This window comes from Panthera onca, chromosome A3 (genome assembly GCF_046562875.1).
Source record: "Panthera onca isolate mPanOnc1 chromosome A3, mPanOnc1 haplotype 2, whole genome shotgun sequence".
NCBI lineage: Eukaryota > Metazoa > Chordata > Mammalia > Carnivora > Felidae > Panthera > Panthera onca.
The window spans coordinates 119,202,339-119,230,160 of record NC_138341.1 but is presented as its reverse complement, the minus strand read 5'-3'; the positions used below and the strand labels follow the sequence as shown (position 1 = coordinate 119,230,160).

Genomic DNA, 27,822 nt, shown 5'->3' with positions numbered 1-27,822 from the left:
TAAATTTTAAAGGATTTTTTTTTTAGGGATTTTCTTTAAAAAAGATGTTTTTGAAATGAAGAAATACAATTTTTACATTTTGTACATCCCTGTCCTCCACCCGTCTTCACTTACTGCTGCGGAAAGCCGATGCCACAGCTCATCCGTGGTTCAGCGAAGACACCAGAAGGTCACATAAAGTCTCTTCGTTGCAGGAGCCCCAAGTGAATGCAGTTCCAAGAGTAACTCCCAGGGTCCCTTCACTGCTCTCCCCAGTGCTCGCACCCCAGCGCTACCAGAGGGCTCAGAGTGGACAACAGCTGGCACAGCCACCGTCCGTCATGCCGGCCGACACGGCCCCGGGTCCCAGAGGGCCCCTGCTACGCCTGTTCGCCAGCGCCGCCTCCACTGGCCCCCGAGCCTTTGCCGGGGGCCTGGGCGTCTGAGAAGCGTGAGGCCTGCTTGGGCAGGCGGATGGGGACATAGATGTTGGACGCGCAGTGCTCCTTGAGGTACTCTCCTCCCTTCTCTTCATACTCCTTCCTGGTGATCCAGACCTCGTCATCATCCAGGTGATCCAAGGCCCAGTCCCGAGCGCCGTACCAAGCGTCCAGCACCGGGTTGGAGGCAAGCTGAACCTGAAACACAAACAGCGCTCAGCAGAGGGCTTGAGGAGTGAGGGTGCACAGGCACGGCTGCAGGCCCCTCCGTGGCATCCCTGGAAACACACGCGCGGGACGGCCCCCACCCTCCAAACACGGCCGAGCCGAGACGCCGCGGACGTTCCGAGAGAGCACACAGGGCCCTCTCTGACCCAGCGCGGGCCCAGCTGCCCCGCCCCTGGTCCCCGAGCTGTCCACAAGCGGAGGGCAGCAGAGGCTGATGCGAGGCGGCTCTAGCCTCGGCGGCAGACAAGCCTCAGGAGCGGAGACCGAAGAGCAGCACCTGGCGCGTTCTCCAGGACGCGGCCAGTGCTCTTTCCGCGGCCTAGTGTCACAGCGAGGCTGAGGTCAGCGGCCCCGTGGCAGCCCCTCGACGAGGCTGACCCGACCAGAGTGGGGAACAGCCTCTGTAGCTCGAATCGGGCTTCCAGCTTCCCGGAGTCTCTACCTGATTTCCCGCCTCCTTCCCCCCTCCCTCCCCCAACCCAGGAGCCTGGGGTTGGGATGGTGGGTTCAGAACTTTCTGAAGTAACAGGCAGGTGACACGGCGGCGTGCGATCGGCGGACACAGGTGGAGGCGGATGAAGCACATAAACACCAAAGTCAGGAGGCTGACGGACGGGGCTGCCGTGGGAGGGACTTGCGATAAGAGACCACGAATAAACGCGGGTAACAAGGACCCTGCGCTCTGGCCAGAAACTCACTGAGAGACGAGAGCGCTAGCAGGGGGACACTCCTGGCACCGGCTGAGTAGTGACAACCGGTGGCTTTTGTTATTACCAGTGAAAAAGCAGTCAGATACGCATATAACAATGGAATACGAAACAGCCATACAAAAGAGGCTTCGAACGTGTAGCTACTGACACAGCAGGTAATTTAAGAAGTTAAAAAAAAAAAAAATACAGGTCACAAAATAAGCCATCGACATTCTCTTTTTTTAGTTAAAATCATACACGTTTAAAAGTTCATGTAACTTTTAAAACACTACTACAGTTGGATTTAAAATGTTTTGCTGTTGGGGCGCCTGGGTGGCGCAGTCGGTTAAGCGTCCGACTTCAGCCAGGTCACGATCTCGCGGTCCGTGAGTTCGAGCCCCGCGTCCGGCTCTGGGCTGATGGCTCGGAGCCTGGAGCCTGTTTCCGATTCTGTGTCTCCCTCTCTCTCTGCCCCTCCCCCGTTCATGCTCTGTCTCTCTCTGTCCCAAAAATAAATAAAAAACGTTGAAAAAAAAAAAAAAAATGTTTTGCTGTTAAATAAGAAAAAACTGGGGCGCCCGGATGGCTCTGTCAGTTAAGCATCCGACTCTTGATTTAAGCTCAGGTCATAATCTCAGGGTCGTGAGGTCAGGCCTGGCGATGGACACGGAGCCTAATTAAGACTCCCTCACTCTCCCCCTCCCCTCCTTTTACACACTCTTTCTCTCTCTCTTAAAAGAAGAAAGGAGGAGGGAGGAAAGAGGGAGGAAAGAGGGAGGAAGGAGAGAGAAAGAAGAGAAGAGGAAGGAAGAGAAGGGAAGAGAAGGGAAAAGTAGGGAAGAGGGGGGAAGAGGGAGGAGGAGGGAAGGGGAGGGAGGAGGAGGGAAGGGGAGGGAGGAGGAGGGAAGGGGAGGGAGGAGGAGGGAAGGGGAGGGAGGAGGAGGGAAGGGGAGGGAGGAGGAGGGAAGGGGAGGGAGGAGGAGGGAAGGGGAGGGAGGAGGAGGGACGGGGAGGGACGAGGAGGGACGAGGAGGGACGAGGAGGGACAAGGAGGGACAAGGAGGGAGGAGAAAGAACCAAAAGAAACTTAAAGTATGCAAAAGTACACATTTAGGGTCTTAAATGGTTCATGTTTGAGCCACTGCTGAATACATAACCTAAATTTTGAAGATCAGGGGTAGTTCTGACATGACGCACACTTGTTACATCAGCAGCTGCAAAGGAGCAGGACAGGAGGAAGAGACAGAAGATGGGGTTGTGCCACAGGAGACCGAACCAGCTGACGGACAGCTGGAAGGGAGCCCTGGCAGCATTCCTACAACGAATGTTCACAGAGTAATTCACGGGAAAGGCTTTCACAAAGATCAAGACATAGAGCTTAAAAATCCAGTAATACGACGTGTGCTCAGTTCTGTCATCACAAGTCACGGCCACTGGCGCACACCCACACCCACCCTCTGCGCCATTACCCCCACGGTCTGGGCACCCCCACCCTTCCGAGGCCCTTAAATGCTGGTGTCATGTAAGGCCTAACCATGGACATCACCCAGCCTCCCAACAGTGCCCTCTAAAGACACGGTTACGCTAGGGGCTCTGCGTCCACCCTCCCGCCGCTCTCTCGAGCACTCGGCAGCTGGCTAGGAGTCACTGCTTCCTGGACATTCCCCCGGAAACTCCACTCTACCCGCCGCAGGAGTGGAACTCCTTATCCACCCTCTGGCCTGCTCTCCCTCTCCCATTCCCCAGTCCAGCGGAGGTCATCTGTATCCCATCAGCTACCCAACTCAGAACCTGGGGGTTGTCTTGGGTCCCACCCTTCTGTCCCCAAATCTGGCCTGTTACTCAGCTCACCCCCCTCACCTCTGCCACATCAACGTCCCCCTGCTCTCTCCTGATGCCTGCTGCATGTTTCTGGCACAACTACCAATGACACCGAGCCAAGGCCTGGCACACGACAGTTCACAGGACAGTCCGTTCTTCCCTAATGCAGGCGGGCCTAGTAAGGCGTACAGTTAAGGACAGGGAAGGCTTCTGGAGGAAGTAACATGTAAGCCAGCCGTGGGACACTGGACCGAGATGGAAAGAGCGTTCCAGGCAAAGGGACTGAGCAAGTGCAAACGCCCTGAGGCAAGAAAACATGGCTTACTGGGGAACAAAGTAGAGGGTGGCAGGGAGAGTGATTCAAGGTCAGATCACAGGAGACACTGCAGACTGTGGTGAGGAGTGAGGACTCCACCGTAAAGCCCAGGAGCTGCTGCCTAACTGTTCCCCTGCTTCCGATATTTCTCCTGATTCTCCCATTTTCCACAACAGTCAAAAGTATCTTCCTAAATTCAAACCGAAGGAAACAATTCCCATGCTTAGACTCCTTCTCGGTCCCATGTGGCCTAACAGTAACAACAGCTATGCAGGAAAGTGGACCCACAGGCCTGACTGCTCACGAGGCCGCCCCTGGCTGGCACCCGGGGACCTGGATTTCAGGAGACTCGTGAAAGCAGCTCAGTGCTCCCGATGTCTGAATGTGCTTTATGCTGAACACCTGCTTCCTTCTGTGAGTCTGGAATTTGGGTACGTGCCCGGCGGGGGTGCCTACACGATCAGCCCCCGGTGAAAACCTTGGACACTGAGTCTCTCTCAAACTTCACTGGTTGGTGACATTCCACGTGAGTTGTCACAGCTCGTTGCTGGGGAGAATCCAGTGTGCCCTGTGTGACTTCACCGGGTGAGGACTCTGGGAGCTCGCACCTGCGTTCGTTCCCCTGCACTTCCCCCCGTGCACCTTTTCTCCTTACTGATTTTGCTTTGTTTCCTTTCCAGTCATAGCCAGGAGTATGATTATATGTGGGTTTCTGTGAGCCCTAGCCAATCATGGAACCTGGAATGATCCCAGGGAGCCCTCCCCTACCCCGCTGCCCCCTACAACAGTTAAGGTCTGAGTGTTCGTTTTGTGCAGGCCCTATGCTGAGCACTTGACCTGCACCAGCACACTGAATCCTGCAAACCGGAGGTAGGATTACCTCTTTGTACCAGGGAGAAAACAAAGGCGTGGCAAAATTCAGTAATGGAGATGATGGAGTAGGGACCAAAGCCCAAAACCCACGCCGTGACTGTGTAATACATCATGCAGCACAGGGGACCAAGGCCAGCCTCTCAGCAGGACGCGTGGGCTCTGCATGGCTCTCCACCACACCCCTCTCCACTCCTCTTTAGCAGCCCAATGCTCCAGCCACGCTCAGCTGCAGCTTACGCCCTCAGCCGGCCTCGGGCCCCTGAGCCTTGGCTCACGCTGATCCCGGTCTGCAATGTTCCCTCCATCCCACCCCTCTCCAGTGTCTATATGGAAAACACCTCCTCATCCTAGGAAGAACTCATTTCCATGGAGCCTTTCCTGACCTCCAAGACTGACTGGTGCCCATGCCTGAATGTCCATCATGTTCTGGGCTATCATGGCCTATTTAGTCAGCTGCTGTCCCTCTGGTAGCAAGTTCCTTGCAGCTAAGGGCCGTGTCTAGGACCTGTCGGCATCTGCAAGGTGCCTGGTCCTCGATGGGGGCTCAGACCATGTTTCTCAACGATCAGAGATTCACTGGATACGTTATGAGACATCCACACCACAGAATAAAAATTTAAAAAAATAGTACTTTGGAAGAATGACATCAGGAAACGCTCATGGTGGGTTAAAGAAATGTAGGTTACAAGACAGGTTACCCTCAAGTATAGAGAATCTGTGAAAGAGAAGCTTTGCCTGTAGAATAAGGGATGGGGGAAGAGAATGACTATTCTTAGTGGGTACTGACTGTATTCTCTGAATTTTATTAGATTGTATGTCTTTTTTCAGTTAAAAAAAAGAGAGAGAGAAATATTAAAAACATGATTCCCATTCTGCTTTAACAATTCAACGTATATCAAAGACCAGAAGGAAAGCCACAAAAATATTAACAGTGGATATTTGTGGATGATGGAATTAGAAAGTAATTTTCCTCCTCTAAACTACTGTTTATTACTTCTGCTATCAGAAAACACTAATGCTATTTACGAAACAGCCGGTTACATAAACAACCAGTACCTTAAAAGAAGACTGAAAGGGCCTCATCTCCAACAGCTCCTTCTCGATTCTACCTTTCATCCCAGGGTACATCATGTTCCCACCGGTGAGGAAAACGTTCTGAACCAGCATGTCCTGAACGTCCTTGGAGTACCTAGGAGAGAGACAGTTCCTTCCGGTATACTCCTACCAACTTGAAGCTCAGGGGAGAATGCAGACGTAGAAATATAAACCCTTGGCACAAAAAAGAAAACATCTGCACAGAAAGTGTTTAAAAAAACAAAAAAACACCTGGCATTTTTCACTTACAACTTTATAGAATTCATTTCCTTAGCAGGATTAGAAGTTTTGTGTCTTGACACGTTTTTTAAAAAGTGACTTTACGGAGGACTGATTTACAAACGTTTTGATGAGGTCTGATAAATCTATACATCCTAGTAACTATCACAAGATACAGAACAGTTCCATCACCCCAAAAAGCCCATCTTTCTACCTATGTGCTTATTTAAAAAAAAATGAAAAATATAATAGCTTCATCTTATACATGTTCGAGCACTTTCTCATTACGACAAAGCTTAAAGCCATTCCAACAAAGTGGCTGCAATAGTTTCCTTCCTTGCCAGGTGACAGTTTTCACCCTGTTTCAACCAAGGCGGCCAGAGTACTACAAATCATGCTCTCGGCTTGTCCAGCTTGAACTATGAAAACTCGCACTGCAGGAAAACACCTGTAGAAATGGGATGGGGAGGAGCATTTTACAGAACTGCAAACTCTTAAATACAATGTCTGCAAGGAGGAAAAAACTTTTATAGGCTCTGCACATATTTAGGGCACTTAAAAATCGCTCATCTTCAATAACGTCAAAGTTTATATGAAAACCAACGCACATATGTTATTGTTGCTGAAACATAAAAGAATTTCTTAAAGCTCCTCAAATCAACTGAGCATTTACATGTTCAGAAAAGAATTACAGAGTCTTTCCTCTGTGCCGGGGCTGAGGAGAGAGAAAGAATACCATCTGAGCACAGCAAGTCAATGAAAAGGAGGACATGAGGCACATTTTCAAATGCCCGACCCATCTCATCTATCATTCAGTGCAAAATCCAAGGAAACGGTTCTGGTAAATCTAAGGCAAAGAAGGACCAGCCTCACCTGTCCAGGATGTACTGAAGGGTCTCTGCGACCCCCGCCTGCTCTTCCCCGATGAGAGACGGCTGGAAGATAATTTCTGGAGCCCGAATTCTTTCTGTCCCAACAAACAGCTGATGATAGGCTGCCAAGTTAAACACGGGCTTTAAAAACCCAAGGTTTAGAAGATATTTTTAGGCCACAGTGACAAACATTCCAGTTGCCAGTTCCCTCAAACCACACTTCTTATTCCAACATAGCTTCTGTCCTTTGTTCATGCCAGAACAACCTCTCCCCAGCTCTCCTGATACACTAATTCCATTTTCTACCTTTCTTCCACTTCTGAATCACAAATACCTACAACTTTGCATCATGAAATGGTCCCTGCGTTGCAAGAAAAGAGACCTCAAGAAGAGCAGCAGCGGGAAGTTTCCTCCCAGGTGAGCCTCAGACTTGGGTCAGTCTGTCTGGTTGCCATTGCGATGACAGAAACGTAGGCCCAAATGAGGATTAAGCACAATGACACTGGCTTAAATGTATATGAACCCATAGGGCACCTGGATGACTCAGTCTTTAAGTGGTTAAGCGTCTGACCCTTGGTTTCGGCTCAGGTCATGATCTCGAGGTTCGTGAGCTCGAGCCCTGTGTCAGGCTCTGTGCTAACAGCGCGGGGCCTGCTGGGGATTCTCTCTCTCTCTCTCTCTGCCCCTCTCTCTGCCCCTCCCCTACTCATGCTCACTCTCTCTCTCTCTCAAAATAAATAGACTTTAAAACAAAAATAAAATAAATTAAACCACTAAAGCTAGTCTTTAAGTCTAAACTTCTCAATTACTTGCCTAAATGTTTCTGCCAAGCAGACTGTTTCCCACAGGTTCACAGATCTTAGTGCGGGAACCCCATTAACCAGCAGGAAAAGTTTTGACTGCAGAAGTTGTAAGCATTAGTACCCCCACTCCCGCCTTCCTAGAAAATACAACAGGAATTTTTTTTTTTAAACATTCCTAAACAAGCAGACTAGACCAGACTGGTCATTTATGTCAACAGTTTCAAAGCAGAAACATGGTGCAGGTTATCGGAGCCCAACCTGGACAGTGGCGACTGGCTTCTCCACCTCAGGGGTTTCCTCTGAAAACAAGGGTTCAAAATCATTGATGCTTTCCACGTCTTCCAGAGTCGGCTCGAGCTGCTCCAGGTCAGGGGTCTAAGGACAGAACAAACAGGACGAAACAGCACCTGTAACTTCAGGCCTTCACTCTACCAGTTCACCGTCACGGACAAGAATTGGGTGTTTCACTCCATGTCCTAAAAGTTGATATAAAAACGATGAAAATTTTCTAAACTGTTAAAAAAAAAAAAAAGAGGAAGACAAGTGAACACAAGGATTAAAACCCTAAAAAGCCAGGAACAGGCTTTGCTCCTGTCCCCTACCTCACACAAACCTCAACAGCCCCCCGACCCCACCTTCTCTCTGAAGCCCTGCGGTGGGGCTGCTCAAACGGGACCCAGGGGAGGGCAGGCACACACCGCACGCACAATTCGGGGGGCCAGGGTGCAAGAGTTGGCATCCCACAAAGTGGCCCAGACATCAGCAAAATTAAATAAATCTCTTATATGCTTAATAAATACAACTGCCAACACTAATGGGGTTAACAGCCAGTCCCTTAACAGCCAGTCCACTGGGCTGGAGACATGACTAAGAGCCCCCGAGGTGACAGCTTCGGAACTGTGGCGCCCCACACAACAGGCTTTCCTCTTCAGCCACAGGGAACCTGGGTGGAGCCTACGCATGCTGGCACCGCTCCCAATAGAAGGTTCAGGGCCCACCGTAACTTGGACCCGGACAAGGAATCTGGGCAGCGGTAGTGCGGTTCTAGATGACATCTCTAGCCATCTGTGGTTCTGCCACGTGAAAGGCAGAGGAGTTTTACCTCTGGACTCAAGGGGGAGAAGTTACAGGAAAAAATGCTGTGTCGCCTTCCTTGAAAAAGGGTTCTAACAGTGACAGCTGCTATAGAAAGGACTGTCTCACAAGGTGTCTTGGGAGGGTGCAAGCTGACTCAATACTGCCCGCCTGGCATGCCTGAGGGGAGGTCCCTGCGTTGAGTAAGTGTCCTGTGAGCCTGTCCTTACCCTTGGACATACCCCAACGTATGTAAACTAGCAACATAACTCACAACACTTACACACACTTCTTTAGAGCACAGCCACATATACTCAAAGGTACACTAGCATCCAAATTCACTCTTAAACAATGCTCTTCAACACTCATCCAGCAAACACATACCAGAACAGTCACGTGCATATATAGCTTCTAGAACGAGGTACAACGAATCCTAAGTTCTATTCAATATAGATGATTCTACCATATTTAAGGGGAGGGTAAACCTTGGAAAGGACGAGGACACTTCTTCCCTTGAGATTAGAGAACAGGAAGAGAGGGACTGGTTTGGAAATAGGTGATTTAAGGAGGAAAGAAGGTGGGCTGGGAGGCAAGAATCTAAGCACCTCACCCTCAGTGAAGGAGGCAAGAGCCATCCGAATACTGCATCCAATCCGGGAGCAGGGAACCTGCTCCTTGCATGATCCCCCTGAAGAGAGGACTACTACCCTTCCCGGGTGGGGAAACGGGCTCAGCAGGTGAAATGACTTGCCCAGGATCACGTGACACTAGGAAGTGAGGGAAACTTGGCCTAAGACAGATGGCTCACTCCAAAGTCCTCGCTCTGCCTCCAGCTGAAATTCCATACATCATGAATCTGAGTGTGACAGGACAGCCGGGCTCGCGGAGTACGGAAAACATCTACCTGAGGTCACGGTGAATGAATGAGAACCCAGGATTTGACATGCAGCAGCAAGGCCAGCAGAGTGAATGACAGACAGGCTTCTCCGCCCCAGTGGGGGCCGCAGAGCGTGTGTGAAGGAACGCTCCCCCCGCAGGTCTGCGGTCTCGAATCTGCAAGACTCTCATCTTCCAGAAAGGAGCCCCAACCCCGGGAGCACCTGTGCCTGTTCCGGCTCGGCACTAAGCTCAGGGGTCCCAAGAGAGGGTCAGATACAGATCATGAAAATTCCCTCTCACTGGGTGGCTTGTGGATGATGAGCCACCAGGAGCAGTGGCCTGTTGCAGAAAAGAGATGAGGCTTTGAGATCACATGGATCCCGCCCTGAATGGCAAAGATTTACTTAAGGTCACAGCGGCGCAGTCTGAGGCCTCGTCCTCCTCTGTAAGCAGGGCACGACCCTAGGGCAGCGGTGGGCCGAGAAGAGAACAGTTAGTTCGTCCTTCTCTTTTAGCCAGACACTCACTTTGGCCCCTTAAATAACTGTTATAACAGGCTGGAGACACACAGATGGCACCTGTGGATTTAAAATAACTACAGGCAAAACCTATGGACCCCGGCCCCCAAATGACGAGTGAATGAGCTCCAGGGAGCTCTCACCTACCTCCTGCTCTACTCCCCACACCTCCGTCGTCCTCTTCTCCATCCCAACCTCCACTCCTCTGACCTCTCTGACCTCCCGGTGACGAGCTCCCCTGTGCACGCACACCTCCCTCCACCCACCTGGAGCCCGATCACAACTGCCACCCCCACCCCTACTCTATCCGCTCTGCTGCTCCAGCGGCCACTCTAGAAGCCTAAAGGTCACCACCCGGTGCTCTTTGCACTTCTGCTCCGGGGTAGACTGTACTTCTCGAAGACGCTCACAGTATTTTCCATCCCACATGCTCTTCCTTAATGGGACTTCGACACTCCCCATGAAGAGGTGGGTTCTATCCTCCCCTTGAATCTTATTAGGGACCCGTGAGGCTCCAACCAACACAGTAAGGTGGAAGCGGTGTCATGTGCATTCCAATGTGATGTCATAAAAGGCCACACAGCCTCCTTCCCCTTGACCTCTTGAAACATTCGCGCTCTGGCTGCTCTCCCTTGGGGAGCTCCCTCCTGGAAGCCAGCTGCCATGCTGAAAAGCCCAAGGCACACGTTCAGGCCACGTGTAGGTGCTCAGGTCCACCCTCCCGCTGACACAGCACATCCCTAGCCCAGGTGCCAGTGACGTGAAAAACCCTCTGGGGTCCCAGTCCCCAGCTATCCAAGCCTTCGCAGCGGAGGCCCCAGGTGGGCGTCACGGAGCAGAGATCCCTGCTACACTCTCTCTGGACCCCTGACCCGTCAAACTTGGAAGCACAACACAATGGTCATCATTTCACGCTGCTAAGTGTGGAGTGGTTTTCCACACGACGGCAGGTGAGGGAAATGCGCTCCCGGTGGGCAGGAGTGAGAAAGCCGCAGGCCGCCACGGCCGGGCCTGTCGTCCTCTTGAGCTTCCCTGTGCATCCCCCGGGGCAGGGTCTTCAGCCTCTCCCAGCACTTCTCCTCGGCCCCTCTGGCCACTACTCGCGGTCCTCGGCAGATGGCCTCCTGCACTTCAGAAAGCCCACTGCCCACCTACCTCCATCCCACCCCTTCACCTCTTCCCCGGCCCTTTCACGCTCCTGCGCCCTCCCAGGTGGAGCCTACCACCCACCGCCTTACATGTCTCCCGTCCCCCCCTGCTGCTCTCTTCTAACTGCTCTTCCTCAGTCTCTTCCCCCAGCTTTTCCTCCACCCCAGGGCCCCTAAGCAGTGGACCCGGGCATCCTTCTTCTCTCACTCCCCATGCGATTCCAGGTCCTTCGGTGGCTGGATCCTGGCAAGTTCCACCTGAAGTCCCACTGAGACTTTAAAGACAAGGTGCTCAACCCCAAGGCTGCCTCCACCCACCGCCTTTCAGGATGGCCTCTGTGTGGCCAGAGTGAACCTGCAACCGGACTGCTTGGGTCTGAAGATGGGCGACACTACCTCCGGCTGCGCAGCCTCGGGCAGACTCCTTCACCCCTGCGCCCCAGCTGCCTCATCTGCCAGGTGGAAATACGATAGTACTTACCCAACCGCAAAGATTCATCAAGACCACACCTGCAGAAGTGCTCATGGTCTGGCACACGTCACACGTTCTATTATCACCAACTGCCACTCCTGTCACCACTGCCCCTACATGGCACCAAGATCCCTGGATGCTACCTTTTTATGTTTATTTATTTTGAGAGAGAAAGAGAGAGCACGCACGTGCATGCGTGAGCGGGGAGGGGCAGAAAAAGAGGGAGAGAGAATCTCAAGCAGGCTCCATGCTGGCAGCACAGAGCCTGACGTGGGGCTCGATCTCATGAACCCATGAGATCATGACCTGAGCCGAAATCAAGAATCGGACGCTTAACCGACTGAGCCCCCCAGGTACCCGGACGCTACCTGTGAAGTGTCTCCCGCACCCGCCATACCCATGGCTACTCTCCCACCCCCCATGAGCTTTCTCCCAGATTACCACACACATTTCTACCCTGCTTCCCGCCTCCAGCCTCCCTTCTCTCCAAACCCATCATCCTAACTGCCAGCAGTTATCTTCCTAACATCAAGTCTCCTTGTATTAGTTCCTTGCCGGACATCCTCCGAAGGCTCTGTCGGAAGGATAATACCCAGGCTGACTGATAAGGACCTCTGTAGGCTGCCCCCCATCCCCACTTCCCTGCTTTATCACCCACACTGCACACCAAACCTACCGGGCTCCCTTGCACACGTGCTTCCTGGCATCGAACTGTCTCCGTCTATAATGTCCTTCCCTCCTCATCTGCTACCTACTGAAATCATATCATCTTCCAGGCCTCAGCTCAAATATCCCTAGACCTTCTTAAAACTTCATCAGGGGCACCTGGGTGGCTCAGTTGGTTAAGTGTCGGACTCTTGATTTCAGCTCAGGTCATGATCTCACCGTTCATGAGATCAAGCTCCACACTGGACTCTGTGCTGACAGCACGCTGCCTGCCTGGGATTCTCTCTCTCTCTCTCCCTCTCTCTCTCAAAATAAATAAATAAATATTTAAAAAACAAAACAAAACAAAAAAAAACTTCACCTAAATTCCCACACCATCTGCCAGCACACCAGATAAGCTTTATCACAGTCAACTAAGTGTGATTCGATAGCCCTATTTTTTTAGGTACGAAAGAATGCAAGAACCGTGCATCTGCCAGGGACACAGAGTCCCTGGCATACCATGCCTACCACTGAGCGGTCAGCCCCTGGGAGATACCCTCAAATTTTCCTGGAACAGAGGATTATAAAATGTTCGAGTTTCAAAAGGCTTCTTCAGCTACAGCAAAAATATCATCATCCACCTTCACCTAGCTACATTCAAAAGCATGCTACCTTAAAGATAACTTCTAAGCTTCGCTAAAAATGATAAAAAGAGGGGCACCTGGGTGGCTCAGCTGGTCGAGCGTCCGACTTCAGCTCAGGCCATGATCTCACGTTCCGTGGGTTTGAGCCCCACATCAGGCTCGCTGCTGTCAGCCGGGAGCACAGAGCCCGCTTCAGATCCTCCGTCTGCCCCTCCCTCGCTTGTGCTCTCTCAAAGATAAATAATTAAAAAAATAAAACGATACGAAGATATTTTACTTATCCAAATTCATACGATTCACGGAGAAACAAAGCTAGTAATTTCAGAGCGGACGACGGGCCTCCAACAGAGAACAGATTTCTCTACCGTGGCTGGCTTCTCTCCCTCTAGGGTTTGCCAGGGTCTCCACACGTATTGTGTGGCGTTCAGGAACACAAATAGGCATTCTTTTGGAACTGAACTGAACGACAGTTTGCCAAAGCACATCACAGAAGATGCAGCATGTTCCCTGGAACAGTCTTGATTGCGTGGCATAAGAACAAGCAGGGGCCAGCTCTCATCTTGGCTAATCAGGCAAGAGAACCTTCTATATTAAGCTCATTGTGCTCTCCAACAAGCGATGTGCTCTAGAACTGTGCTCCCCCTCCTGACGGAAAGCCAACATCCTCTACTTCAAATACTTCATTAAGAATGCTGACAAAGCCTACTCCTTTACAACACCCTCATCAGAATATCTGCAGAACAGCAAGGGCTGGAATGGACTGGTCTGTGGGGACAAATGGATTTTAGAAAACACTGTAAGTTAAAAATTTTGCTGAATTAATCCAATACGGCATGACTGCTTGGATGGCATTTCAATATGAGCTCTGATTCCACATAAATCCATTCTCTCCATTCTAAAAGAATTACATGGTTGGAAAACACTACAAATACTTTTTGAGAACCAGCCAGCCAGTGATGCGGTCACATGGGACATATATCCCACGAAAGTTACGTAATCGACCCTAATCACTAATGATCACCTTCAATAAATGCTGACTGACCCTCATAGCTTTGGGTACAGATCAACTCATCAAATTTGTTGTATACAGAGAAACTAAAGTCCAACATCTCAAAATCTCCCCCAAGCCCAGAGAGAGCGAGAATACATATCCCCAGAGCACAGAACAAAGTAGGGACTTAATTAATACCTGCTAAATGCATGAAAGAGGGGCTGAATCACAGCATGTAACAAATGCAGAAAAATCAACAAACAGAAGGAAAAACTAGGTCTCCAACTGCTCAGGAATCACATTTTACAGTCATTTGGGCTTTTCATCTTATAATTTTTTTTTTTTTTTAACGTGTGTTTTTTATTTTTGACAGACAGACAGCACGAGCAGGGGAGGGGCGGACAGAAGGAGAGACACAGAATCCAAAGCAGGCTCCAGGCTCCCAGCTGTTAGCACAGAACCCAACATGGGGTTCAAACTCACAAACTCACAAACCGTGAGATCATGACCTGAGCTGAAGTCAGACGCTTAACGGATTGAACCACCCAGGCTTTTCATTTTAAATTTGAAATCCCTTGCCCACCTGCCAGTGGCTCAGCAACACATCTGTGGTATAAAGATGCTGATGTCCTGTCAGGCATGACAAAAACTGAATATGGGTGAATAAACAACAAAGGCAACACGGGTCTGGATCCCAGTAAATAGCTGAGATCTGAAGCACAACCAGAAAACTCTCAGGGGAACTAGGAAGGCCCCAATGGGTGCTGTGAGGCTGACCTGGGACGCCATGCCAGACTAGGACCTCAGCCATCCAGGGAACCATGTCTAGGAAGGTTGACGTGGGGTCTGCTCTATCTGATACACATGCCCTGGCCAGCTGCTGGCCTCCGGGAGTCTCAGCTGTGGGAGAGCTGGCGCTGGAGGCTGAGCGCAGCAAGGATGTGAGCGAGCCTCCAGCTGAGAGCTGGAATCTCAAGAACAGGCTCCCCACTGAGCCAAAGACAGCTCCCAAGTCACTGGCAAGTAACCACACCACCCTGCACCAAACTGGATTTTTCCATTTCTAAAAGTATAGGTTTTAGAATTTAAAGAAAGTTGATTTAAAAACAAAAACCACCAGGGCACCCAAGTGGCTCAGTCAGTTAAGCCTGACTTCGGCTCAGGTCATGAGCTCACAGTTCATGAGTTCAGGCCCCATGTTGGCCTCTGTGCTGACCCTCGGAGCCTGGAGCCTGCTTTGGATTCTATGTCTCCCTCTCTCTCTGCCCCTCCCCTGCTTGTTCTCTCTCCCTTTCTCTTTCTCTCTCAAAAATAAATAAATATTAAAACTAAAACAAAACCCACCAAGCTAGCCTGGTTAATCCTGGTCCAGAAGTGCCACAAGGCAATGAACAAGTCCTTTGTTTTAGAACTCTAGAGCTGACAGATTCAGGAACAATGCACACACTTATTAACACTCTCCTCCAGTTTTTTTTTTTCTTTAAAAAAAATTTTTTTAACATTTATTTTTGAAGGAGAGAGAGACAGAGTGTGAGTGGGAGAGGGACAGAGAGAGAGGGAAACATAGAATCTGAAGCAGACTCCAGGCTGTGAGCTGGCAGCACAGAGCCCGACGTGGGGCTCGAACTCACACACCGCGAGATCATGACCTGAGCCCAAGTTGGACGCTTAACCAACTGAGCCACCCAGGCGCCCCTACTCTCCTCCAGTTCTAAAGACAGGCAACCAGCTACTGATTTCGGTGCTACTGTGCAGCACCCAGGGCCCCATCTCACGCCTGGCCACCTGACCTTAGGCCACCTCAACACTAAGAGTCCACTGGCAGGGACACAGAAAGGGTAAGACAGAGATCAAATGGCTTATTCAGTTTTAGTAACAAAAGGCTGATCTTAAATCAACCCACAGATACCTTATTGAGCACGTCTACCAGTTGCTGTAAAAAATCCATCAACTATTACGAAGCACGATCTCCGACAGGAGGGGGCGTCAAGACAGAAAGGAAGTAAGTGAAGTATCAACCACAATATATTTAAGTAAACATCAGAAAAAAGTGGAAGGGACTGCAAATAACCATCGGAGGAGAAGGTTCAGGTTCAAGAGGGCCCCACACGACCAGTCCGCGAAGGCTCTTCCTACCCTACATGCAGAGTTCTCCTGCCCAGGGGGCCAGAGGCCCACAGGGTGAAATCTCTCAGGTCAGAACTTCAGTCGGCACGCATGTCCCCACAGACGGCACTCCCCACATCGCTTTCCCAAGTCTGGTCACGCGTCTTTATGCCAGCCTCCTCAAGACACTCCTCCCGTCCCCAGGAAGGGCTGTCCTCTCTAAATGACCCTACGGGACCCTCCTCCCAAGGCCCTTGGTACCTCTGGCTTGCTGTCCACCACATCCACCTCGAGGGTGACTTCTGCTTGAAGGATTTTCTGCTTAGCCTGCTCCACGGCCGAGCTGAGCTTCTGTATGTAGGACTGCAGCTCTTCTGGGGAGTCCATGTTCAGCTCTATCAGAGCCTTGTGAAACTGATCCATCTGGCCATCCTCTAGAAGTTCCTGAAACCAGAGCGGTCACAGTTCACTTCAAAGACGTCAGTGCGCTCACAAACAGGAAGGAGAGAGAAGCAGCTTAGAAGCCGAACAGAGAGAAACTACAGCAGGAGGGGGCTCCCAGAACACTCGGAGCCTGCGCCTCCACAAAATCTCACCTCCCACCGGAGCTCCACACCCCACCCTCCTCCCCAGCTGTCTCTAGGCTGCACCGCGTCAGGGCCTCAGCACCACCTGATTCGGAAAAACTAATCTATGGTGACAGAGGTCAGAAATGTTACCTTTTGAGTGGGGTGGGAAGGTAACTGGCTAAGAGGGGACATGCTGGAGGTGCTCTGGATGGCAGACACATGGTGTGTTCCACGTTGTGAAAATCCATCGAGCTATATACACATGCTTAAGACTTGTGCACTTTGTAGTATGTGTGCTACGTTTCAATCAAGAAGTTGTAAAACAGGATGCCTGGTTGGCCCAGTCAGTTAAGCATCCGACTCCTGGTTTCAGGTCATGATGTTGCAGGTTCATGAGTTCAAGCCCGCATTGGGCCCCGTGCTGACAGCGTGGAGCCCGCTTGGGATTCTCAGTCTCCCTTTCTCTCTGTCCCTCCCCAACTCGCCTGCACATTCACACGCTCTCTCTCTCTCCAAAAAATAAATAAACTTTAAAAAGAAGTTATGAAACAAAGGAGATTATAAGGCCAAAGTAAATGAGTGAGGCCAAGTCCAGAGACACCTGCTGCCGTGTACCGGGTACAGGCCCCCCATGCTGAGCCTACACCGGAGCCCCTCAGGGGACCTGCCAGCACCTGCACGCAGAGCAGTCTGTCCAGCCGCTCCTGGTCCAGCTGTAGCTTCTCCTCCCGCCGGCGGGCATTGAGCTCCTGCAGGCGCCGCAGCTGCTGCTGCCGCCGTTCCTGCTTCTCCTCGGAGCTCAGAGTGCTGCCCAGGAGCTTGCTGGAAAACGGGAGCTGCATCTTGTGGACGTTGTTTTCATAATAATCAGGGCACCGCCATTTCTGCAGTTCTTCGGAGAAATCATTTTGAAGTTATGAAATGGAAACAGTATTAGCAGAGAAATCAGAAAGGCGATACCAGGGTTCTGGATCCGGGGAAGATGGAGAAGGCACAATCCACCCAATTTCTGAATCCACCCGGTCAACAAAATGCAGCTGTAACACCTGAACATAAGGCCCACCGATCCTTCTCAAAGAACTGTCGAGTAAAGGGGGAGCCTGGGTGGCTCAGTAGGTTAAGTGGCTGACTTTGGCTCAGGTCATGATCTTGCAGTTGGTGAGTTCGAGCCCCATGTTGGGCTCTGTGCTGACAGCTCAGAGCCTGGAGCCTGCTTGGGATCCTGTGTCTCCCTCTCTCTCTGACACTCCCCGTCCTGCACTCACACTCTGTGTCTGTCTCAAAAATAAATACACATTAAAAAAAAAAAAAAAAAAAAAAAAGAACTGTCGAATACAGTTCGCCAGACAGAAATGACACCAGAAGGAAATTCAGAACATTGGGAATGAAGGAAGAGCAATAGAAAGGACAAAAATCTGGTTCAACATGATAGGCTAGCCTCCTCCTGAGTTCTTTAAAGTTATGTTTGACAATTCCAAGTAAAAAACCATCACAGGTCCGCTGGGTTTCCCTTGTGTGTAGATGTGATCCATAGGACAACCCAACATAAAAGAGGAAGGCTAAAGGGGCCTCTGGGGTGCTAACATTTCCACATTCCACCTGAAGTCGCAAAACACAGATTCTAAGAACACCATGAAAAGTCTACCTACTGTAATCCCAGGGCAACCATTAAAAAACTACATAGAACGATACAGTAAAAACACAACGGATAAATTAAAATGCCAGTACCAAAAAAAGTTTTAAATACTCTAACCCAAAAGAGGGCAGGAGAAAGAAACAGGAACAACAAAGAGAAGGAACACCAGAAAACAAGTAATACAATGGTACAACTAAATTCAACATAGAATTAATTTTAAATGATCTTGGGGTGCCTGGGTGGCTTAGTCAGTAAAAGTGTCTGACTCTTGACTTGGGCTCGGGCCCCCATCTCAGGTCATGAGATCAAGTTCTGCGTCCACACTCAGTGTGGAGCCTGCTTGGGATTCCCTCCCGCCTTCTAAGTCCCTCCCCCAAGTGTGGGTGAGCACACAGGCTCTCTCAAAAAATTAAAAAAAAAAAAAAAAAAGGTCTTAACATACTAATTAAAAGATAGAGACTGACATAACAGATTTTAAAAAGACAGCTACTGAACTCACTTTGGGTATAATGGTATAAGTAGACTAAACGATGGGAAGGCCATTCCATGCAAGCACGCGTCAAAAGAAAGTTGGAGTGAGGGGCGCCTGGGTGGCGCAGTCGGTTGGGCGTCCGACTTCAGCCAGGTCACGATCTCGCGGTCCGTGAGTTCGAGCCCCGCGTCAGGCTCTGGGCTGATGGCTCGGAGCCTGGAGCCTGTTTCCGATTCTGTATCTCCCTCTCTCTCTGCCCCTCCCCCGTTCATGCTCTGTCTCTCTCTGTCCCAAAAATAAATAAAAAACGTTGAAAAAAAAAAAAAAATTAAAAAAAAAAAAAAAAAAAAAAAAAAAAAAAAAAGAAAGTTGGAGTGGCTATATTAATGTCCAAGTAGACTTCAAAGCCAAGAAAATTGCAAGGCATAAAAAAAGATACTGTATAATGATAAAAGGTAAATTCGTCAACATGACGTAAGAAACCTAAATATGTACCTAACCAAAGTGCTTTAGATACTTGAAAGCATAAACTGACAGAAATGAAAGGAGAAATAAAAAAATCTACAAATCATCCCTTGAGACTTCGAAACTCTTAATACTCAACAGAGCTAGTGGATGGAAAAGGAACAGGGACACCGAAGAGCTGAGCAGCACCACGAACTAGCGTGCCCAAGCGACGTCACAGAATACTCTGCCCAACAGCAGAGTTCATGTTCTTTCCAAGCATGAATGGGACAATCCCCAAAGAGACCGTGCCTGGGCCATGAAACAAACCTTCACGAGCTCACCTGATATTTGGCCATAATGAAACTAAGCCAGAAATAAATCGCAAAAATATAACAGGAATATCTCCAAATACTTGGATATATAACAACACATTTGTTTTTCTTTTTCTTTTTTTTTTTTTTTTACTTTCTGCTTTCCACATCAACTATTTTTTAAAATATCAAATTGGACTTAACCCCTAAAACCTAAAGATTGTTTTTATTCTAATTCTGCTAGAGTTAATATACAGTGTCACACTGGTTTCAGGCGTCCGATATAGTGATTCAGCACATCCATACATCACCCGGTGCTCAGCCCAAGTGCACGCCTTCATACCATCACCTATTTCACCCATCCCCCACCCCCTCCCCTCTGGAAACAATCAATTTGTTCTCTAGAGTTAAGAGTCTGTGTCTCAGTTTGCCCTCCTCTCTTTTTTCCCTTTGCTCATTTGCTTTCTTAATTTCCACATACGAGTAAAATCACACAATATCTGTCTTTCCCTGATTGACTTATTTCACTCAGCATTCTACTCTCTAGCTCCATCCATGTCGTTGCAAATGACAAGATTTCATTCACTTTTATGGCTAAAAGTTTCTATGTATGCCACATCTTCTTTATCCATTCATCTATCAGTGGACGTTTGGGCTGCTTCCATAATTTGGCTATTGTTAAATAATGCTGCTATAAACACAGGGGTGTGTGTATCCCTTTGAATTAGTGTTTTTCTATTTTTTGGGTAAATACCTAGTAGTGTAACTGCTGGATCGTAGGGCAGTTCTATTTTTAGCTTTCTGAGGAACCTCCATACTGTTTTCCACAGTGGCTGCACCAGTTTGCATTCCCACCAACAGTGTAAGAGGCTTCCTTTCTCTCCACATCCTCACCAACACTTGTTCTTGTGTTGTTGATTTTGGCCATTCTGACAGGTACGAGGCGATATCTCTCTGTGGTTTTGACTTGCATTTCCCCGAGGATGAGTGATGTTGAGCATCTTTTCACGCGTCTGTTGGCCCTCTGGATGTCTTCTTGTGGAGAAAGGTCTGTTCATGTCTTCTGCCCTCTTCTTCATTTTAAAAACCTTACACAAATCACCCTTCTCATTCAAATATATAAAATCAAACAAAAATTATATAAATCTTTTCATTTTAACAGAAATGAACAAACTGAAATCGCTTCTAAAGAATCCTGTGTGGATAACGTAAGACATGACTCACTTTGTAAAAGAGACTTAAACATGAAAAGCAACTATTTTATTTATTTTTTTTTTTATTTTAGAGAGTCATGTGAATGGGGGGAGGGGCAGAGGGAGAAGGAGAGAGAGAATCTTAAGTAGGCTCCATGCTGAGCCACTCCACATGTGACTGGATCCCACGACCAGGAGATCATGACCTGAGCCAAGATCAAGAGTCAGATGTTTAACCAAATGAGCCACCCAGGAACCCTGAGAAACAATTATTTTAAGTTATATTCATTCGAATTAACATTATAGAACACATTCAACTTCCGTGGCGCGTGGGTGGCTCGGTTGGTTCAGCGTCCGACTCTTGATCTCAGCTCAGGTTATGATCTTATGTTTGTGGGATTGAGCCCTGCGTTGGGCTCCATGCTGACAGTGTGGAGCCTGCTTGGGATTCTCTCTCCCTCCCTCTCTCTCTCCCTCTCCCTCTCTCTCTCTCTCTCTCTCTCTGCCTCTCTCCCAACTTGCACTCTCTTTCTCTCAAAATAAATAAACTTAAAAAAAAATTCATCTTCATTGAATACTTAAGAAAATTCTGCCCATTTTTAAACTGGATTATTTGTGCTTTGGGTGTTGCCTTGTATCCGTTCTTTATATAATTTGGATACTAACCCTTTTTCAGATATGTCATTTGCAAATATCTTCTCCCATTCAGTGGGTGGCTTTTTAGTTTTGATTGTTTTCTTCTCTGTGCAGAAGCTTTTTATTTTGATGTACTCCCAATAAAACAATACATTTCCAAATAATCTATGGTTCATAAAAAGAAGTCTTGAGGGGAATAAGAAAATATCTGAACTCGGGGTGCTTGGGTGGCTCAGTCAGTTGAGCATCTGACTCTTCACTGTGGCTCAGGTCAAGATCCCAGCATCATGGGATCGAGCCGTGCACTGGGCCGAATACTGAGCGTGGAGCCTGAAGATTCTGTCTCTCTCTCTCTCTCTCTCTCTCTCTCTCTCTCTCTCTCTGTCTCTCTCTCCTTCTGCCCCTCTCCCCTAGTTGTCCTTTCTCTCTCAAATTAAAAAAAAGAAAGAAAATACCTGAACTCAGTAAAAATGAAAATATAACAAGATCTGTAGAATGTAGACAAAGCAATGCTGAAAGGGAAATTTTGCAGCATTAAATGCTTATATTACAAGAAGAATGATCTTGGGGGCACCTGTGTGGCTCAGTCTGTTAAACAACTGACTTCAGCTCATGTCATGATCTCATGGTTCCTGAGTTCGAGCCCCTCATCGGGCTCTGTGCTGACAGCTCAGAGCCTGGAGCCTGTTTGGGATTCTGTGTCTCCCTCGCTCTCTGCCCCTCCCCCACTTGAGCTCTATCTCTCTCTCTCTCAAGAATAAACATTAAAAAAAATTTTTTTTAGGGGCACCTGGGTGGCTCAGTCAGTTAAGCATCCAACTTCAGCTCAGGTCATGATCTCACAGTTTGTGAGTTCAAGCCCCGCATCGGGCTCTGTGCTGACAGCTCAGAGCCTGGAGCCTGCTTCTGAATCTGTGTCTCCCTCTCCCTCTCCCCCTCCCCGACTCGCACTCTGTCTCTCAAAAATAAACATTAAAAAAAAAAAAGCAAGAAAAAAGAAAACTACAGATCAACATCCCTCATGAATATAGACATAAAACCCCACAAAATATTACCAAATCAAATCCAGAAACATATAAAAAGACAAATATACATGAACAAGTGGCATCTACCGCCCCCAAATCAATGCTAGTTCAATATCCAAAAAGCAATCATTATAATCTCCCATATGAATAGTCCAAAGCAGAAACACCATAGGATCATATCAACTGGTGCAGAAAAAAAAAACATTCAAAATTCACTCATGATAAAAATGCTCACTAAAACTAGGAACAGAAGGCAATATCATCAGCTTGATAAAGGACATCTGTAAAACACTTCAAGCCAACATCATATACTTAATAGTGAAAGACTATGTCCCCCCACCAGGCCAAAAACAGGAACTGGGAACAAGAAAAGGATGCCCACTATCACCACTCCTATTCAACACTGTACTGGAAGTCCCAGCCAGTAAAATAAGAAAAAGAGAAAGAAAGGCAAATAGATTCCAAAGGAAGAGACAAAACTGTTCCTATTCACAGGTGACATGTCTATGTGGAAAGTCCCAAGGAATCTACAAAAGACTAAAATAAATACATTTAACAAGGTCAACACATAAAAATTAATTGCACTTCTAAACACGAACAATGAGCCGCCGGAAAGTGAAATAAAAAAGCAAAAACTTAGACACAGATCTAACTGAACATGTATAGGATCTGTATGTCAAAAACTACAAAATGCTGATGAAAGAAATCAATGAAGGCCGAGGTCAATGGAAAGACCTACTATGTTCACGGAGTAGAAGATCCAGCATCGTACAAAATGTCACTTCTCCCCAATCTACATTTAATGTTACATCTCGACTTAATATTATGTTTAGGTTTATATTAAAAATGCTGTTGTTTCATATCCCACCTGATCTATAGATTTCATATACTTTCAATCAAAATCCCAAAAGAACATTTTTGTAGACATGAAGAAGCTAATCCTAACTTTTTTTTTTTTTAAAGTAGGCTCCACGGGAGCCCAACTTGGGGCTTGAAACTCACGACTCTGGGATCAAGAGTCAGACACTCAACTGACTGAGCCACCCAGGCACCCCCATAATCCTAATGTTGATACGGGAAGGCAAAGGAACTCAAATAGCCAAAACCATTTTGAAAAAAAAAAAAAAAAAAAACAAAAAACAAAAAACCTACAGATGTAAGTTACCAGTTTATTGAATAGTTTAAGTAAATACCAAAAGGAAAAGGGGATGCTAATGAGAGTAAAAAGTGAGCAAGAGAGTCATCCTGGAAACGATTTAAGGAACACCCCGAACACAGACAATATCTAAAAGCCTCAAGCAGGGACGCCTGGGTGGCTCGGTGGGTTAAGCATCTGACTCTTGATTTCACCAGGTCATGATCTCACAGTTCACGAGGTCCGAGCCCTGCACCTGGCTCTGCACCAACAGCATGGAGCCTGCTTGGGATTCTCTCCCCCTCTCTCTTTGCCCCTCCCCAACTCATGCTCACACACTCTCAAAAATAATCAACAGTTTTTAAAAACTCTTTGACAAAATTATAAATAAATAAATGCCACAAACAGAGGCCTTCTCCGTTACCTGCCACATAATCTTCAGCAACGTAGCTGTGCTCGTGCAGGATCTCCTCCATGCGGCTGAGAGTGATGGCTGCCAGATGCCCAGGGTATTTCAGCTGCAGGAGACGCTGGAGGTAGCCAGCTGCTTGGCTTCCTCCCAGATTGATGCGTTTGCAGTTTTTAGCATCTAACCTATAAGCAAGGAATGGAAAAGAGCACTGATTTTGTGGCAACATGGGAGAAAGGACAGGGAACACTTCGTGGGGGGTTCGGGGGGAGGGTGACAATGCAGATGAACGAGGAAGAGACAGAGCAGCCGGGAGAACAGAAAACTTTAGAGATGAAGGGACTCTGAAGTTCCCTTGATTCAGCCTCTGACTCAGTGCAGGAATTCCTAGTCCACACCCAGACACGTGGCATCTAACTTCTGGCAAGGGTGTCACAAGGAAACAAGGTTCAACGGGAAGAATATGTACTCTGAAGTCAGACCCTTATGTGGCTCGTCATGCATTTGTCAAACTGCGGTCCTGGTAGAATTAGCTGGGGGAAATGTTAAACATGCCAATTCCCGGGACTCATTTGCTTTGGGAGTATGCATTTTATTTAACAAGCTCTCTAGGTAAGTCTAACATGGGCTAGAGTTTGAGAACCCTCCCCTGGACACTCCACTTCTGCTGATGCATACACATTAAGTAACCACGCACATACTGGCTTACTGTAACCTCCTGAAAGGACCAGGTCCCTTCCACATCTTGTGAAGGGGAAGAGAAATCAGAATAGCCTCTTTCTTAATGTGAGAAAGGGTAGCAGGACACTAGGATCTTGCCACAATTGCAAAGTTTTTGCTATATCACGCTTCACCAGCAGATGCCAGCATAGAACAGGACAGGCTCCAATGTGATCGTTTCTTAACTTTCAGGTAAAACACTTTTCTCTCAATACTTTTCTGTGCATTCTGTTTACATAAAATAAAAAAAATTCCAAATATAAGGAGTGTTTGGTAATGTGTAAAATAAATACTTCTATCTTCATAAATGTTTGTAGAAACTTCAAGAGAAATTACCACTATAGGTCTCAATAAATTCAACATTTATTTTGACTTAAATACTCAGACTCTTTTACAGTTCCCGAAGTGCCATCACCTACATTTATCTCACTTCCTCCTCAGAGTAACCCTGGAAAATTAGTTTTTCCCAATTTTACATGTTGAGAAGAGGCCAAGTGGACAGGGTAAATAACCTCATCCTCAGCAGGGCCACAAACCCAGGCATTTAACTCCAAAGCCAGGGCTCTGCTCCCTACTTCCCCTCTGTATGCAATAAGAAACCTTCTCCCGAGAGCACGATGCTGGCCTAGTCTCTTCTCCAACAATGAAAGCCCAACTATAAAATGAAAACTGGTCTAAAAATGACAGAAACTGGGGCACCTGGGTGGTTTAGTCGGTTAAGGTCTGACTTCAGCTTAGGTCAGGATCTCACAGTTCATGGGTTCGAGCCCCACATCAGGCTCTGCACTGATAGCATGGAGTCTGCTTTGGATTTGTCTCTCCGTCTCTCTCTGCCCCTCTCTCCACCTCAAAATAAATAAGTAAATACATATATATATATATATATATATATATATATATATATATATATTTTTTTTTTTTTTTTTTTAATGAGAGAAACTACCCTCACCTTTTATCCAACTTGGAAATATTTAATAAGTATCTATATTATGTGCCAGGCACTGTACCTGAAAAGTACTAACCAACTGTGATTAAAGAGCTTTAAATTAAAAAATAACCTTTTTCTCTTTTTTTTTAAATTTTAGAGAGAGCATGAGTGGAGGAGAGGTGCGGCGGGGAGAGAGAGAGAGAAAGAATCTTAAGCAGGCCCCACACTCAGTGTGAAACCTGATGTGGGGCTTGGTCCTACAACCCTGGGGTCGTGACTGACCTGAAAACCCAGAACCTCCCCCCCTAAAAAAATAACCCCTCAATAAAAAAGTGACTCCAGAACAGAAAGGCCATTTAAATTATTCAAATAATTTCTTCAAAACGTTTTTTTATGGGCACCTGCTACTTGCAGGTGATTATCTTGCCATAATCAAAACAGTAAAATTCTACAATTATGGAGTTGGACTTCGAAGACCATCTACAACAACTCCCTCCAGGTTGGAAGGTGAAGTGACTTACCTGAAGTCACACAGTGAAGTATGTCAGAGCCAAGGCCAGAGGCTAGTTCCCAGTACAATACTTGTTCTTTCCACCCCACCTTTAAGGTGGGCACCCAACAAATGTTTCCTGAATGTTTCTCCAGTGCCCTAAGTGCTACTCACCTCCCATCTAAGATGGGTAAAATATGGGTACACTGGTAACCAGATGAAATGATGAGCCCGCTGGAAATCAAGTTCTTTGGCTTATTGTGGTAGAAGCTGAAGAGGCTGTCTATTCCATAGGCAACCTTAGGAATCCCATAGCACTCGAAAAGAAGCTCGGACATCATTTGTCGAGAATACAGCGGATTGCACACAGCTTCCGTCAAAACTATGGGATGATCGACACAGCCCTACTTTGAAAGAAAAGACAGAACAGACCACTGATAAAAGAATACTCTTCCTAAAGAATAAAAGAAACCAAAGGCCTACTGTAAAGACTGAATTTGCTTTCGGTCTTCAAACACCTGGCCAGAAGCAACCGTAAAACGCTCATCTCTACTGGAGGTTGTTTTTGGAAAATATGAAAGTACGGTCAATCGAAAGTTATTAAGTGAAGCCCCAACCAGACTGTCAGCAAATCATATTGGCTCGATCTTCAAAATACCTCCAGAATCAAACTGCTTCTTGCCACATCCCCCTCCCCTGACCTTCACCTTAGTCACCATCATCACTCACGTGGGTGACTGCAATGGTCTCCTAACTGGTCTCCTGATTCTACCCTATGACCCATGCCAGTCCATTCTTCATACAGAAGCTACGGCGGGCCTTCTGGAGCATACGTCATGTCCCTCCTCCGCTCAACACCCTGCAATGGCTCCTCGTTACACTCCGAGTAAAAGCCTATAAGGTGTGTGATTTGCCCCTCATCACTTGTGACTTCCTCTCCACTTACTACTCTCCTCTCACTCTGGCTGCTCTCACTTAGGATTAGGGCACACTTCTCCCTCAGGGCCTTTTCACTGGCTGTTCCCTCTGGAATACTATTCCCTCAGATATTCCCATGGCTTGCTCCCTCAATCACCTCCTTCAATCCTTGCTTGAACATCCCCTTCTCCCTGAGTCCTACCCTGACCATCCGAAAAGACGTGAACCGCCCCCCCCTCCTCCTATCATGCCACAGAATCTACTACTTAATTCTATTGTTTATTGGCTGCCTTTTCATACTAGAATGTCTTTCCATTCTAGCTCCACAGCGTAAGTAACTTTGTGTTACATTCATGGATGTATTCCAAACGCCTGGAAAAGTGCCTGACACAGAGTAGGTAGGTGCTCAATGAATGAATTTATCAACGAATGAGCACCTATGCCCGAAGGTGTGCTGCAAGAGAAAAGGACTGTTGTTTAGTCCACTGCTATTTCCCAAGAGCCCAGCATAGGGCTTAAACGCGTTGGGCGCTTAAGATTTGCTCGACAGACGAAAGGAATGGCTAAATGACAATGAGAGCTAGAGTTACCGTAGTGACTACGACCTCTCCGCGAAATGCGCGGGCACAAGACCTCACCCCTCCCCTCAAGCCCAACCCACCTCCCCCTCGCTTCACCTGTGAGGAGACACCCAGGTGCTGGAAGCTGTAGTCAAGCAGCAGCTCCTGCAGCTCCAGGTTGACCGGTACGTTGCGGTCGAAGGGCGAGCGCAGCATCCAGCGCAGCGGCTCCAGGCTGCCAAGCGCGTTGCCCACCTGCGGGCCCGCTCCGCCCCGAGCCCCGCCACGCCCGCGGGCGCACACAGCGCGGAACTGTAGGCGCGGCTCGGGGCCCGGGTCCGGCCCGGGGCATGCCCAGCCGGCGCGGGCCTGGAACGACCCGTTGTCCAGCACCAGTGGCACTGGCAGTGGCCCGTGTGCCTCCGGGCCGGCCTCCAGCACTGGGTCTGGCGCGGCGCGGACATCGCGGAACGGGAACACATTCGCCACCGGTCCGGCCGCACTGGCCGCGGCCATCTTGGAGCGCGCGCGCTGTGCCCGCCCCTTGCCGTAACGTCC

The 27,822-nt window shown here is 48.2% G+C and overlaps 1 protein-coding gene across 1 annotated transcript; it reads right to left on the bottom strand.

Annotated features, from left to right (window-relative positions):
- On the bottom strand, positions 1-27,822 carry ACTR5 (actin related protein 5). Its single transcript, XM_078444077.2, has 9 exons — positions 27,382-27,822; positions 25,961-26,190; positions 23,664-23,833; positions 17,059-17,276; positions 16,077-16,259; positions 7,594-7,710; positions 6,534-6,673; positions 5,403-5,535; positions 1-617 (listed from the first exon to the last, which is right to left on the bottom strand). Exons 1-9 carry the CDS (start codon positions 27,778-27,780, stop codon positions 360-362), a joined length of 1,848 nt encoding a protein of 615 aa, XP_078300203.1. The 5' UTR covers positions 27,781-27,822; the 3' UTR covers positions 1-359.